Raw genomic sequence first — 15293 nt, 5'->3', positions numbered from 1 at the left:
CGTAGTGCATGATTTTTTTATTTCTTCAATATGATGCATAGACAATCTTAATGGTTCAATTGACACTACAGTCTTGAAGCAACCTTTAAATAACCATTACTCAATTACAAGACTAGCATTTAAGTTAACCCTCTTGAGAACCAAAAGTAGCCATTAACATGTTGGTTTATGCCAACTCTGGCTTTTTGTGTGTGTGTGTGTCTAGGAAACCATACATCTGAAGGTCACTGCGGCCTCAGTTTGAAAGTTTATAAGCAGTGGAACCGTAATCCAAATTGAGGTAGACATAGGCATCTACAATGATCTATCAGGGCTGAGCTCATTTGATGAGAGTGACAGCACTTTAACCTTACAGAAGGAACAAAAGAGGAATTTAGAACAAGAGAAACCCCAACATATGCAAGAAATAAATTAAACATCTTTTGTTGAAAAACAGACATTAGCTGTTATTAACCTCTGAATCAGTAAAATTCACAGACATTAAAAAGCGCAGAGAGTAACAGCCACATTAGCCAAGGAGGTCAGCCGACTTACAAGAAATAAATCACAACAATCCATCTAAAATGGACAAAATGGACTCTGTCCACAGAGTCTGTTTCATCATGAGCTTGTTTTTAGCTTAAATAGCATTTGGTTCAGGTTGCACAACTATCATTTCAACAGTAAAGCACAGCAGGAAAAATCCAGTATTCTGGTTCAAGTGAAAAACAAATAATGAAAAGAAGAAAAAAAAACAGGAATATGGTATTTTGTGCACTTAATTTTGTTAATCTCTTTTATTGAATGAAATTAAACACATTCTTGTTTCCGAAGTTATTGTCCGAGCAAAGTAACGTCTCGACAAAGATGCCAGTTTAATTGCTGAAAACAAAAAATCCTCAGATCATCATGTTCTTGTTGCAAAAGGAGTATGATACCGTTAGATGGCATCATTCTTTTGTTGACTTGTGCGGTGGTTTTAAGTGCTCTGAGTTGGTGCAGCAATGACAGAAGCACTGATTTTAGGACAACTGGTGTGTGACCTTCTGCATATGCTGGTACCAGTTCTTCACCTTAGTATGTTCTATCATATCATCAAAAGCCTCGAGGCCTTCCATAACCCTCAAAACACCAAACACTGCCTGCGGTGAAAACACAATTACAATTATATAAAAGAAGATAAAAGACCATTAGAATGTCATACATAAAATATATATATATATAAAACATTTTAGACTAACTGGTAGATAAACACATACAAGATCTGCAAGGTTGGGTTGATCTCCTCCCATGAACTTCTTGTTTTTTCCAATAGCTGCCACCCAATCATTAACAGCCTTGTACAGATCCTGTCTTACATCATCTTGCAGATTGTGTCTGTGTAGTAATAGGTTATGAGGAGGTTAAATTTCAATGCCAAAACTAGTACACAAAGCCAAAAGTAGTACACAGCAAACAACAAACATGAAAGTGAAACATACCTATTTTTCAGTCTCTTTGAAATGATCCACATAGCAGCAGCTCCAAAGTACTTGGCAAAGAAGCCTTCAAATGTGCCAAATTTGCCCTCTCGTACTATGTAGTCAAAGGATGCGAGGGCTTCGGTTGGCGTGCGGTAAACATTAGGGGAAATTAGGTGCACCAGCCAATCATCTGCCCATGTCCGCCATTTAATCTCCTCTCTGAGCAAAAAGCATTACTAAGACAGGGACCAAGTTTCTTAAAGTTAATACAAACTAAATTATATGCAAGTTATCTTAAGGTAAGATAAATTAATAAGGTAAATAAAAACAAAAACATGACTTGTTTCCTTTACTTTCTGGATATTTTTTCAGGATACAGACGATCAGCATCCGCATCGTTCACCATGACCCAGTACTTGTTGCCAAACTCAGTCACGTCTTTCCCGCTGTCATTCTTTGACTTCATCTCAGGATAGCAAGCAAGAATCTGAGATATTGTTGTCTCCCTAAAAAAGGTAGTGAACAGGCAATCTTAAAATTCTTAAAGGAAGATTCCGGGTTCAATACAAGTTAAGCTCAATCGACAGCACTTGTGGCATAATGTTGATTATCACAAAAAATAATTTCGACTCAACCCCTCCAGTGAGGTGCTTTTAAATGGAAGTGAATGGGGCCAATCTGCAAATGTTAAAATACTCACTATTTCAAAATTATAGTCACAAGACGTAAACAATATGTGTGTTAACATGATTTTTGTGTGATAAAATCACTTACTAACATTTCTGTGTAAAGCTATAGCCAATTTTACAATTTTCTTGCCACAAACCCAAAAACGTCTGTAAAAATGACGATTTAAACAACTTTACAGCTCAAATGATACATGTGTTTTAACAGAATAATTAATGTAAGTGCTTTTATAAAATTATAAGTTTCACATTTCTGCCTATAAACCCTCCAAACATTGGCCCCATTCACTTCCATTGTAAGTGCCTCACTGTAACCTCCATTTTTGCTTTTTTCAAGAAGAGGGACGAGTCAAACTAATTTTCTGTGGTAATCAACATTATGTCACAAATGCTGTCGATTGACCTTAACTTGTATTGAACCTGGAATATTCCTTAAAAAAAAAAAAAAAAAAGTAAGTATCCTGTCTAGATAAGCATTTATATTTACATGTATTTGCCTAACAAATGCTGTCTTAGCTAAGTGACTAGCATTAAAATGAACCCAGGGCTGGAAGGTTCAGTCTCTACGGAGCTTATTTAGAGTAGCACAATATTACAATTTTGACAGGACTGAAAACGAGGCTGTGAGGAATAGACTTAGAATAGAAGGGTTGTGCTGTTCTTTAAAGTGTTTCGGTTCAATCCACTGACAAAAAAAAAAGCATCTTTCCAAAGCACTTTCAGTGACAAAAAAAACTCTAGAAAACACGAGTTGTGAAAATTATATGTGATCTAGGACGTTTACTATACACAGCATGCCACTGAAGATACTGTAAGAATGTACCTAACAGCCTTGTTTTCATTCCAGTCAAAAATCAAATATCACACTACTCGCTGACTACCACCCCTGGAGTCGTAAGTTCGAATGCAGGGAGTGCTGAGTGACTCCAGCCAGGTCTCCTAAGCAACCAAATTGGCCCGGTTGCTAGGGAAGGTAGAGTCACATGGGGTAACCTCCTCATGGTCACGATTAGTGGTTCTCGCTCTCAATGGGGTGCGTGGTAAGTTGTGCATGGATTGAGGAGAGTAGCATGAGCCTCCACATGCTGTGAGTCTCCACGGTGTCATGCACAACGAGCCACTTGATAAGATGCGCAGATTGACTGTCTCAGAAGCGGAGGCAACTTTCACCCGGATTGAGGTGAGTAACCGCACCACCACGAGGAACTACTAAGTAGCGGGAACTAGGCATTCCAAAATTGGGAGAAAAGGGGATACAATTTATTTTTAAATTATTATTATTATTATTTTAGAAATATCACGCTTCTGTCAATAAGATCATTTCGGGAAATCTCTCCAATACTTTGGGGAACCATCAAAGTAAACTGTCAATATAGTTTGCAGAAGATAAAAACATCTTCCAAATGAATAGAATACTCAAACCAAATATTTAAAGGTACAGATTCACATCCTGTCATAATAAAATCACCTAGGCAAAGGAATTCTAATTTACAGGACAACATGCATACGATACTCACTTGGTGACGACGTATGTCTTCAATGCACTAATAATTACAGAAGAGTCATTGATTTGCTGTTGAAAAATTAAACAAAGATAAGATGGAAGCATAATGAGCTGAAGCTTTATCATGTCAATCAACATAAAAGACTTCCAACTCAAAGGTACAAACATACCACTGTCCCGTCCACCACCAGGATGGGAACTTTTCTGTACGTGGACCACTTAATCTCCTGTCGCATAACTGGATTGACCTCCACGATTTCATATTGCAGACCATGATAATCCAGGAAGGCTCGCACTTTGCTGCAGAACGGACAAGTCTTATACTGATACAGAGTCAACTTCAGATCTGTGCTCAGCTCGGGTGCCTAGTCAAATTAAGTTCATATTGATACAAAGGCAAAATGAGCATACAATGTGGCACTCTTCAGTAAATAACACGTGTAGATCTAAAAGTACCATTAATTTATACTGACATTTTCTCAAAATGTAAGACTCTCATTCATGACACACAACTATTCTTAGTGGAAGCCTTCATTGCACAAATTAATAAATTACATTTGTCTGTTCCTCTGCAAGGTGACGCTGAAGCGTGAGTTTGATGGTCTGGTACAAACCGAAGCCACCACCGAGCAAGAAGGCGCATCCCACGACTCTGCCGCTGCCACGCACCGGCGCATAAAGCTGAAGTCTTGATCTAAATCCAGCACCGCCTGTACCGTAAGCTCTTCCGTTGCACCTTAGGTAGGTTCTCGGTACAACTGCTGCAGAATTTGTTAAACGGCATGTCGGTGTATCTAAAACTAGCCGGCCGACCTTACCGAGCGTTCTCGCACAGGCCGCCGCCATCATAGTTTTACATAAACTCCCACAATTCTCCGGCAAGCGCGATGACAGCTGCACGTGTAGTTTCCTATCAGATTTAAAGCCTCCAGGGGGCGCTTGTTGGCTCAAAACACATTGAAATCTCAGGAAGTTTTCTTTTAAAGGTGGACTCAATAATTTTTTCCTCATAAAAAAGAAGAAATTAATGTTAATTTTCAAACAAATGTATATAATCAGGATGACTCACTTGAGATGAAGACTCCAGTCATATCAGTAACCTTATAAAAGCTGTTTTATTCTACATGGAGTGGGTCCCCTCATGGGGGCTGCCATGTTAGGATCACATGACCACATGACACGACTTGCTTATGGTGTGTTCCATTTACCTCGGATGTCGGAGCTGGGAATGACGTCACACCCAGTACACAAATCGGAAAATCGAGATGGTGGGGGAAGTAGCCATTTTTAGCAATGCCAGTCGATAAAAACACATAAAAAAGCGGTATTTTGCACAGATAATGCCGAAGTATCATGTCCACAGATAGAGGTTGGATAGTACTGTGTGCACCACTGAGTTTATTGAGACACAGACAAACAGAAGTGCTAATAAACAATATATTACTACTGTTTCACTTACTGTTGATGCGCTGAGCAGCCATTTTGGATTCTGAAGTCGGGGTTGTTGCGGTTTCTCTGAGTTTCCGAGTCGGAACGCCGACTTGAGGGGGCATTCCAGTTAAAAGTTCCTATTGGGAACTCGGAATTTCCGACTTCCAAGTACAAATGGAATGCACCTTTAATCTCAGTAACCGTCCTGTTTTTGGACACTTTCACTCGTGGATTAAGTTAGTCATGGCTTACTGTGAATGCTGATTTTCTACAATGGCATCTGAAACTGAAAACTATTGATTTTAAATGATGCTGCATCCAAGCCGCTAGGTGTCAGTGTAAGTCCATAAATATTTAAGTCTTTTTACTATTAATCTCCACTTTCACTTTCACATTCTCCTTCTTTTGTTTTTGCTGATTCACATTCTTTGTGCATATCATCACCTACTGGGCAGGGATGAGAATTTATAGTAAAGAAATATTCTCAACCACACCTATTATATCACTTCTGAAGATATGGATTTAACCACTGGAGTCTTATGGATCACATTTATGCTGCCTTTATGTGCTTTTTGGAGCTTCAAAGTTCTGGCCACCATTCACTTGTTTTATATGGACCTACAGAGCTGAGATATGCTTCTAAAAACCTTTGTTTGTGTTTGGCAGAAGATAGAAAGTCATACACATCTGGAATGGCATGAGGGATAGTATATGATGAGAGAATTTTTGGGTGAACTATCCTTTTAACGTTATTACTACATGGAAGCATTCGCCGTTTAACAGCTGATGGAAGTGACATTTCAAACGCATGCTATGGTTCTGCTAGCTTTAGCTCGTTAGCCAACCTCAGTTCAACACTTGTATCTCAAATAATGTACATATTCACACAGTGTGGGGTCATGGTAAAGCATTCAACTTAGATTTGTAAGGTGCTGTCTTCATTGAAGCTTCGCTAGTTGCTATATTCTCCATTATTTACATTTGTTTTTTCAGACCAGCATCACAGCCAGGTAACCCCCCCCCCCCCCCCCAACATTCCACACTCCATTTAGAAGGTTGAAGAAGTGCATCATCTGGGTACTCATAGCACACTTCTTTTTGTTGTATTTTCTTACAATACAAAATGACATAGAATAGTGCGGAAATGTACAGTTTGGGACCACTTTAAGTCTAAGATGACTGTCAAATTGGCCAGCACAACATGAACAAAAAATTACTGAGTGCACCTTTTAATAAGACTGCCTAGACTTACTTAATGGTTAAACTATTTATTTTTTTGTCCTTCCAGCAAATATTAACATTAAATTATTGGATAAACTATATGGTTTAACATTAGGGATAACACTCACTCATTTATTCTTTACATTTCTCAGTCAAATTCAAGAGCAAATGCCCAGAGTTTTTCAGTACAGGTTATGACTTACTGACTCACAGTGGAAAAATTACTGTTGTGTCCTGTACTGTGGTGGAAACAGGCAGAAGGAAAACGTTCTGCGTCAGAATAAGGGGGAGCCATCATTGTTAAACCGATGTTATAAACAAAGGAAAAACTTCTAAGAATCTACAGACACAGTTGTTTACATGTTATAATCCATAAATCATTACACAGTACAGAGGATGCAGAATTCTTACATCAACATTATCTGGTGACTTCCGAGAACAGGTGTGGCAAGAGGATGTCTATCATGTCACCACATGTCTCACTTGCCTTTCCTGTTAAAGTCCTATTGCTCCTTACAGTTATTACTGATGACATCAACTATTACATATTGTAATAGTGCCACATGACATATATAACGTGACTTGTGGGTATAATGTCTCAAAATGATATATAGACAGAGCTTTCCCTTTCCCATCTACATGTAAAGTTTCTCCATTATTCCATAGCCAGTGTCCTCTGAGGCAGACTGGAACACTAGAGTGTACGGCAGGCTCTTTTCCTCTCCAACACCGCCCTGTCCTGCCTTTGTGTGAAGCTGGATCTTTGAACATGTTCAGACAGAAGCTGTGCTTCCTTCCCTGTCTTTTTATTACCCCTCATTTTACTCAATACACAGTGCAGCACGTTTGTTAGAGAAGGTTCGATTCAAGGAATATTAGTAGATGATGACTCATAATGTGTCCATGGACTTTTAATCACCTTTATGCTTTCAATTATCCTGCAATGTAGCAAATGCATTTTTAAAAGTACAAATATTCCATGTAGTCTCTCGATTAATATGAGGTCATAAAAGCTGCAGGCATATTAATTAGCAAAATGCTGTTTAAAATAGTTTTAGATGGAGTATAGCACATCACACTGCAGGATATGTCAAATTTCCCGCCAAAGTGAGGATCATTTACAGATATTTTACAATAAAGGTGTCATTAAAAGTATGTCACACTGGGGCATTTACAGTACAAGCTTTGTTGTTTGCAAGAAACCGTACAACTCAGATTCACATGTCTGGACGTGAATTAAATGACACAAATGTATGACATGTTAGTGTGCATAGACTGAATTTTTCAATGTCACCAGACATGTGCTGCATAGATTACAGGGATTTCAGAATACAATTTATGAAATATTCCTGGTTCAATACAAGTTAAGATCAATCGATAGCATTTATGGCATAATGTTGATTACCACAAAAATTATTATTATCATTATTATTTTTTTAAGCAAAAATCTGTGTTACAGTGAGGCACTTACAATGGAAGTGAATGGGGCCAATCTGTAAACATTAAAATACTCAGTGTCTCAAAAGTATAGCCACAACAATATACAATAAACATAAACAATATGCGTGTTAACATGCTTTTAATGTGATAAAAAAGATAACTAAACTTTTCTGTTTCACAACTCTGTTTCCAAGACGACGTGACACCATAAACCCTAAAATCTTAAAATGACTATTTAAACAACTTAACAGCTCAAATAATAAACAGGTTTTCAATAATGAATAATTTACTATAATTATAAGCTTCACATTTTTGCCTTTAAACCCTCCCAAAAATGGGCCCCATTCACTTCAGTTGTAACTACCTTGATTTTTGCTTTTTTTTTTTTTTTTTTAAAGTAAAGGAGGGATAAGTCAAAATAAATTTTTATGGTAGTAATCAACATTATGTCACAAATGCTGTAGATCAGGGCCGTAGCAAGGTATTCTGGCCACCCTGACTGAATATTGCTCTGGGCCCTTTTACTATAAAAAAATACAGTTCAGAATTGTTTTGTGGGGCACTTCTGGACCTGTGGGCCCCTAGAATCATTACCACCTTTCACCTCACTAGCTATGGCCCTGCTCTCGATTGAGCTTAACTTGTATTGAACCCGAAATATTCCTTTAAAGTAAATCAATCTGAGACATATTTTAAATAGCAATTGCACACACAATTCTTTTTGTGTGTGTAAGTCTAAGTGGTGTGATATGGATCTCATGTGCAAATAACTCAGCCATACAGTTGTCTCTGTGGACTTTATTGCAGTTCCTCTAGGCATCTCTTTCAAAGGTTGAGCGTTTGCTGTCTCCATAGTAACCACATCCCTCTATGGCTGCGTAGAATATCCTCTGCATTTCAAAACAGTTCCCACAATCTGTGCTTTTATAATAGAGTGCCACCTCCCTGTGGTCCTCAGCTATGTCTGCCATAAGATAATCATCACATGTAGCACTCTGATATCGAACTGTGTTCTGTTTTGGTTCATGCTTTTTCTCCTTTTGCATGAGAGGTGCGAGGTATGACAGTTTTACGCAAATGGTCCAGCATAATGCACTTGTGTTCTTGTGTCTATCTCCCTTAATTTAAGGGTATTTTGAAGATAAAGCCTTACAAATACTGTTGGGAAGGTGTTTTTCTTTTAGAATGGGATAGCTATTCGTAATACATCTGTGGTTGAAAAGCTTTGTGACCTAGATTTAGTGATAGGGCATTGCAATTTTTTTCAACTCTTTAATGGTTCTAAGTGTATGTCTGCCATTTGTTTATGTATATGTCTGGTTTTGCCCACATTGAGTAAACCGGTCAGTAGTCCTGACAATGAATATTGGCTTAAAAATCATACTAAATAATGTCTTAGTGACTATCTAAAATGCAAACATTAAAATCGTCAGTAGATAAAATAGTACATGGACTATATCCATAATGAGAGAAAAACAAAAATGTTCATGTGTGTGTTCACTGTAGAACTCAGACTAAACCAGAACACAGAGACTCACAGTTGCACAGGTCACTGGGCAGACTGGTCACGAGAGCACACACTCTTTTCTGTTGTCACTGGCTACTTTTGTGTGCTTGAGTGAAATGGACAGAGGGGAAGGGAGAGCACTTTTCCACTGCAATTTCACTCTACGATACACAAACAGCATGTCTCTAAGGGGTATGGCTGAGGAAAGTGCAGCACAACGTAGAGTAACTCACACACACTGCAAGGCGTAGAGCTCACAGCTACAGTGTATCTACTTACGGGTCATGCAAACGCTATAAACGTATATCTTCGTGGGAGTGTTGATGAGACAGTTCACATGGACTGTGAGCTGGAAAACAGGAGCGTGACTAATAGCTATGGACTGAATGTGATGGTCAGGTGGCTTGAGAGTGAGAGAGAGAGAGAGAGAGAGAGAGAGAGAGAGAGAGAATGTGTGACAGAGCTGTGAAGAGAGAATTGGGGAAGCTCAGAAAGACAGCTGCGTACTGCCAGGAGTGCATTGTTCTGCAGAGATTCTGCATATAAAAGAGAGATACCTTGCTGCATACCTATGTTGCATGCATGGGCGTGGGTGTTTACATGGTAAGGGGGTTGTTAGAGAGAGACACTGAGAAAGACTGCAAGATGAAGCGTTCATGGGAGAAGGGCGAGTTGTTTAAGATTTCTCACTGTCTCCTTAGGCAACAGAAGTATAGACAGCAGCAGGGACTGTGAGAGACAGCACCAGCAAGTTTCTGTTTGTGCTGTATGTAACTAGTAGAAAGAAATCTCGAGGGTGAGAGGGAGGTGAGTAGAGTTTGTATGTATGTGTGTGTGTGTGTGTGTGTGTGTGTGTGTGTGTGTGTGTGTGTGTGCATGGGAAAAAGGGAACAAGAGTGTGTGTAGACTGACTGGAAGTGGAACAATTAAAAGAGAGAGTGAGTGAGGGAAGGACGGAGTTGTGTATCAATGAATGCAGACAAGGGAGTGCAGAATTACCTAATATAAAGCAGGCAGCAGCCTGCACTCTCTCCATCAGGAAAGATGGAACATAAATCTGTGTTCACCCTGCAGAAAGCTCTGGCTCAGCCTGTGAAGATGTGCATGTTTGATTTCCCTGTCTCCATCCTGGATGATCTGGTAAGAGACCTGCTGTTATTGCATTCTGATTCACCTGGTGTCTGTTGTGTGCATGCATCCATTTAAGATTGTAATGTTAAAGTATACACTTACGCTTTGGCTCTATTTAGCTGTTTTCATTAAAACAAGTTTAACAGCTAGTTCTCTGTGGAACGTTTCCTCTCCAGTCTTTATGCTAAAAGCATGTCAGTTCTTCCACTACAATAAGGTTGTATTTGTTAACATTAAGTAATGCATTAGGTTTCATGAGCTAACAGTGAACAATGTATTTCAACGGCATTTGTAAATGTTAATTTATCACAGTACTATTGTTTATTGTTAGTTCATGTTTGTTCACAATGCGTTAACTAATGTTAACATGTACATCTTTTAATATTAAAAATATATTAGTATATTTTGAAATGAACATTAACCAAGATTAATAAGTGTCGTAAAGGTGTTGCTCATTGTTAGTACATGTTAACTAATGGAGTTAACTAATGTTAAAAACACTGAAAAAGGGAAAGCAGCTAAATTGAAAATACTAAACCAGTACCCTTGAAATCAACTTAATACATTTATGTTTGAGATAAAAACATAATTATATTGTGTAAAGTCCAAGTGATATTCAACCCAGTCATCAAAAAGTGATATAATAACATTGCTATGAAATGTTCAAATAGATTCAGACTTCTAATGGATGGTGTTCTCAACATGATTTTTACTGCTTGCTCAATTAACTTATTTAAAATGTGCTAATTTAACACAACTCTTTAGCATTTGGTCTGAACTTAATTTAATTGTGTACAACCCATCTATGTTCACTTAATCCAGTTGTATTATGACTATGTGAATAATATTAGTTGCATCAATGTATTGTTGAAATCGGGCAGGGGATTTCCAGTTCCCAACATGCTTTGCATGGGATTGAATTTGGAGAATGAATTTTAAAATTAAGTGTTATTTTAATGTATTTCTATGCTAAATGAAACAAGTAGTGTTTAATGTTCTGTTATGCTGGGATAGGAGGATTGTGGAGAAGAGTGAAGCTAATGGTTAGGCTGAGGTTGGGTACGTTATTATTGATAAATCAGTGTGTATTGCTTTTCACATGAAGCAAATATTGAGGGATCATCAGTATAATGACTTATGTGTTTGTTGCTAGCTAGCAACAAGCTGCAAGGTTCAATATAATGATTTGAACAGATGAAATTTAGTTAGGTTAACTTAATTCATTTAGGTTTTCATTACACAAAGTATTTGAGTAGAGCCTACATTTTAATTTAATATCAAAGAAACAAATTTTCATTGTGTGGAACCAATGGGCAAAATTGAATCAAGTAAAACCAAACAAAAACCTTGTTGCAAAGTGTAACCGCCGTTCCTCGTAATTGAGCAAGTCACAACGAATTGATAACAGCGTCTGGAGTTGGATCCGCTTCGTTTGCTGTGGATGTCTTGCACTCAATTGTGAATTCTACTTTTTGGCATGCCGAACAGGATGTTGTTGTTTTGCTGCCTTTTGGCTATCAAGAGTTTTTTTCTTATTTCTATGCCACATTTTGGCCAGAGATGTCAAGTATGATGTGCTACTTTTGCTAAGTAGCAGGTGTCTTTATGTGTCAGCATTTTTGCAGGTGCGAGCATGCATTCACATTACTGAGCAACTCCTTTTATTGCATATTATATTGGTCATTTTCAGTATTGCACTGTAGCTGGAGGACGTTTTATTATTCACCTTGAAATGAAAATAATCCACTGTTGGCCCTGTGGAACTATTCAGTTAAGGATTTGTTTAAATAAATATAGATTTAATGCTTATAAAACACTACAGTTCTTCAGTAAGTCATGTGTTTTTGTCAATGTACACATTAAATTCTAAACTGAAATGAATTTATCTTGAAATCATGGTACGTACACATACACAAAGCCTTGTCGTTCCCCTTCAAATCATATAAAACAATAAATAATAATAGTACAATCACACCACGTAACCCATCTTACTTTAGGAAGCATATACATACTGTATAACTTCTTAACGTTTAAAATTCTCTCATCATTTACTCACCCTCATGCCATCCCAGATGTGTATGATTTTCATTCTTCTGCTGAACATAAACTATAAATATAAAAATATCTCAGCTCTGTAGCTCCATACAATGCAAGTGAATGGTGACCAGACCTTTGAAGCTCCAAAATGCACATAAAGGAAGCATGAAAGTAATCAATACAACTCCAGTGGCTAAATCTAAATCTTCAGAAGCTATATGATAAGTGTGGGTGAGAAACAGAGCCAACAGAGATGAGATATTCTTCTAAAAATCTTAACTTGTGTTCAGCAGAAGAAAGAAAGTCATACACATCTGGGATGGCATGAGGGTGAGTAAATGATGAGAGAATTTTCATTTTTGGTTGAACTATCCCTTTAAAATGCATTATAAAACATTTTAAAACAATAAATACAATATATATGTTTTAACACTTAGATACACTAAAGATATTGAGATTCACATCATTGATTAAAAAACATTTGTATTAATGATTAGGGAGTGGTGTCACATTCCCTTGTATCAGTGTCACAGGGAAATGGGTATTGAAATAGTTTCTTTTGTGATAAGGAAAAAGTACTTTAAAATGCCATGTTCTGAGCACCTTCAAATGAAAATGGAGCTCCAGAAAATACAGCAGGGTAATAAATTTAGCCACAAAATGGTGTTTCTGTTGCAGTCAGGAAAGGAAAGTATGTGAGCACTCCACGTGAAAAAGAGATTTAGGTTTACGAACTACATTCTGGCCTGTTTCTGAAAAGAAATAAGCTGTTATGTCTTCACAAATACACTGTAAAAATGTTGTCAACTTAAAAAATGTGCTTCTTGTTGTCTAAATTAATCAGTTTTATTCAAGTTAAAAATGTTCTTTAATCTAACTAAATCAACCTGACAAATAAGGTACAAACTTGGGGTAACAATTGCAGGTTAGCACTTTTTTCAGTGTATTTAAAGCTGTTGTTTTTTGGCGGGATTGCACAACTCGTGCTGCTGACATACAGAAAGCTTTAATTTCTAGGTCTCTTTCACAATAACCTGTTATAACCATATCATTAAGCCACACAGCCTTCCATTGACATCTTTAATCTTCTGCCTCTTGAACATAAAGTTCCACCTGTATCTGTGTGTGTGTGTGTGTGTGTGTGTGTGTGTGTGTGTGTGTGTGTGTGTGTGTGTGTGTGTGTGTGTTTGTGTTTCAAATAAGGATACAAATGAGTCTGTAAGGGGCCAAATATGTGTTCATATTTTTGTACATTCTAGCCTTAAAATGGATCAACGTGATTGACTCACAAAATTATTTCAAATTATGTCAATTTAATTTTTCTTCTTTTTGATTGAATACATTTTTTTTTGTAATGACAATGAACACTGGAAATTGCTTTTTCAAATATACCTCTGAATGATGTTTTGATTTCTTGTGGGAACAGAAAGCTGTCACACAGGTTTTCACTTCGGTTTGATTGCTTTACTTGTGTGGGAATTTTACCAACTCCCAGAACGGCAAGTGCATCATACAGCTGGTCTTGCAAATCATTTTCTCTTAGTACACTCAAATGCTGAGGGTGTTAATAGAAGAGCTCATCATAAAGACTTATCCAAATTATTAGTTTTGTAGTGAGAGACAGTTAATAGAGTTAAGAGAGTGGGAGTTGTGTTGCTGTGTTCCCTGCTTATTGATACAGCTGTTTGAGTCAACAGATAGGGGCAGTGTTTGGGGTCAGCGAATGGCGGAGGAGAATTTCGTGTTTCATGTCTGTCACAGGATTGATGATATGTTACAGTTTATAATACAAGGAAATATTTGAGAGGGGGATGCGTTGGAAACACAGGATTGATCAACTTGTTCAGCTGACACACTGGTGTGGCTTGGGTTGTCTGTGCATGAATGAAGATCTAAACAGTGATTTGGCAGGTTTAGAGGCAAGAGAACAGGTAAGAGACCCCTTACTTCTGTTATCTAATATTCTGCTAATTTGAGTGCACATTTATCTAGTTAGTATTACCAGTACTATAGCTATCACCAGACTTTCTAAAAAAAAAATAAAAAAAAACATTCATTTGAAATAGTATGCTGTCAGAAAAATGTGTTCCAAGATCAAATCACATTATGTATGGACAACTATAGTGTTGTATTTGCTTAGAGCAGGTAGTGTAAGTTTATGTGGGTGTAAATGAATGGCAATGAATGACAAGTTTCTTCCTCCTCCTTTAAACATTCTTGGCTGTGATAGTATCTTTCAGGTGCTTTCCAATTCCTGAGAAGAGCGTACCTTATCATACTGTTCTAGGTGATTTTGACAACAATGACAAAACAACAAGACATCTAGAAGCCAATTTTTAGACATGTTCCAAGTCACCACTCAGAACTGTTGGGTTATTGAAGTAGTAGGTACTTCAAAGTCAATACAAAAGTTTGTTTTTCCCCAAAATAGGGGCCTTTGGGTTATTTTCTGTCTGGTTGAAATTATGAGTATGCACAATATTACTTTGTTTGCAGACTCACTAGGTTTGTCCTGATTTGAGTTGTTTACTCTCAAAGTACATCTGTCTAGTGGTTGACACAGGCTTGTTAGGAGAGGACAAAGGGTTTAGGGTGAAAAATGTTTGCTGTAACACTTATGCAAGATCTCTGATGGCCTTGATTCCTGACAGCAGGGAGGATTATACTTTTTTTTTAGCCCTGTTTAAAGTGTCAAATGGAAAGTGGAAACCGTTTCCAGATCAGACCCCCATGATCACCTGGTTTGACTTCCTTTGATGGCGCATGTCTGGGAAAGGGGACAAAAGTGACCCAAGCCTCTCCAGAAAATTATAAACCATGCTGGTGCTGTAAGAGAACAACAAACTGTAATCCATGAATCTCAGCAGAGAGCATGACCAATAGTGGTTGGCTGT

The 15293-nt window shown here is 37.7% G+C and overlaps 2 protein-coding genes across 3 annotated transcripts in view; one reads left to right on the top strand and one right to left on the bottom strand.

Moving 5' to 3' along the window:
• LOC127414790 (prostaglandin E synthase 2) lies at nt 1-4500 on the bottom strand. The gene is made up of 7 exons (XM_051653089.1): nt 4188-4500; nt 3803-3997; nt 3646-3701; nt 1796-1948; nt 1461-1661; nt 1239-1356; nt 1-1121 (listed from the first exon to the last, which is right to left on the bottom strand). Exons 1-7 carry the CDS (start codon nt 4479-4481, stop codon nt 1002-1004), a joined length of 1137 nt encoding a protein of 378 aa, XP_051509049.1. The 5' UTR covers nt 4482-4500; the 3' UTR covers nt 1-1001.
• Nucleotides 4501-9642: 5142 nt separating this feature from the next.
• Nucleotides 9643-15293, top strand: part of LOC127415079 (ral guanine nucleotide dissociation stimulator-like) — a 30638-nt gene continuing 24987 nt past the window's right edge. Inside the window, exon 1 of one of the 2 annotated variants that reach the window (XM_051653623.1) lies at nt 9643-10371. In XM_051653623.1, coding sequence (XP_051509583.1) covers nt 10276-10371 — 96 coding nt within the window. In that variant the 5' untranslated portion in view covers nt 9643-10275. Of the gene's footprint in view, nt 10372-13915; nt 14331-15293 lie in introns of those variants that run through there. The other variant, XM_051653622.1, reaches the window with a different exon arrangement.

The sequence above is a fragment of the Myxocyprinus asiaticus genome, chromosome 24, assembly GCF_019703515.2.
Source record: "Myxocyprinus asiaticus isolate MX2 ecotype Aquarium Trade chromosome 24, UBuf_Myxa_2, whole genome shotgun sequence".
Classification (NCBI taxonomy): domain Eukaryota; kingdom Metazoa; phylum Chordata; class Actinopteri; order Cypriniformes; family Catostomidae; genus Myxocyprinus; species Myxocyprinus asiaticus.
This window is presented reverse-complemented; position numbering and strand designations above follow the sequence as displayed.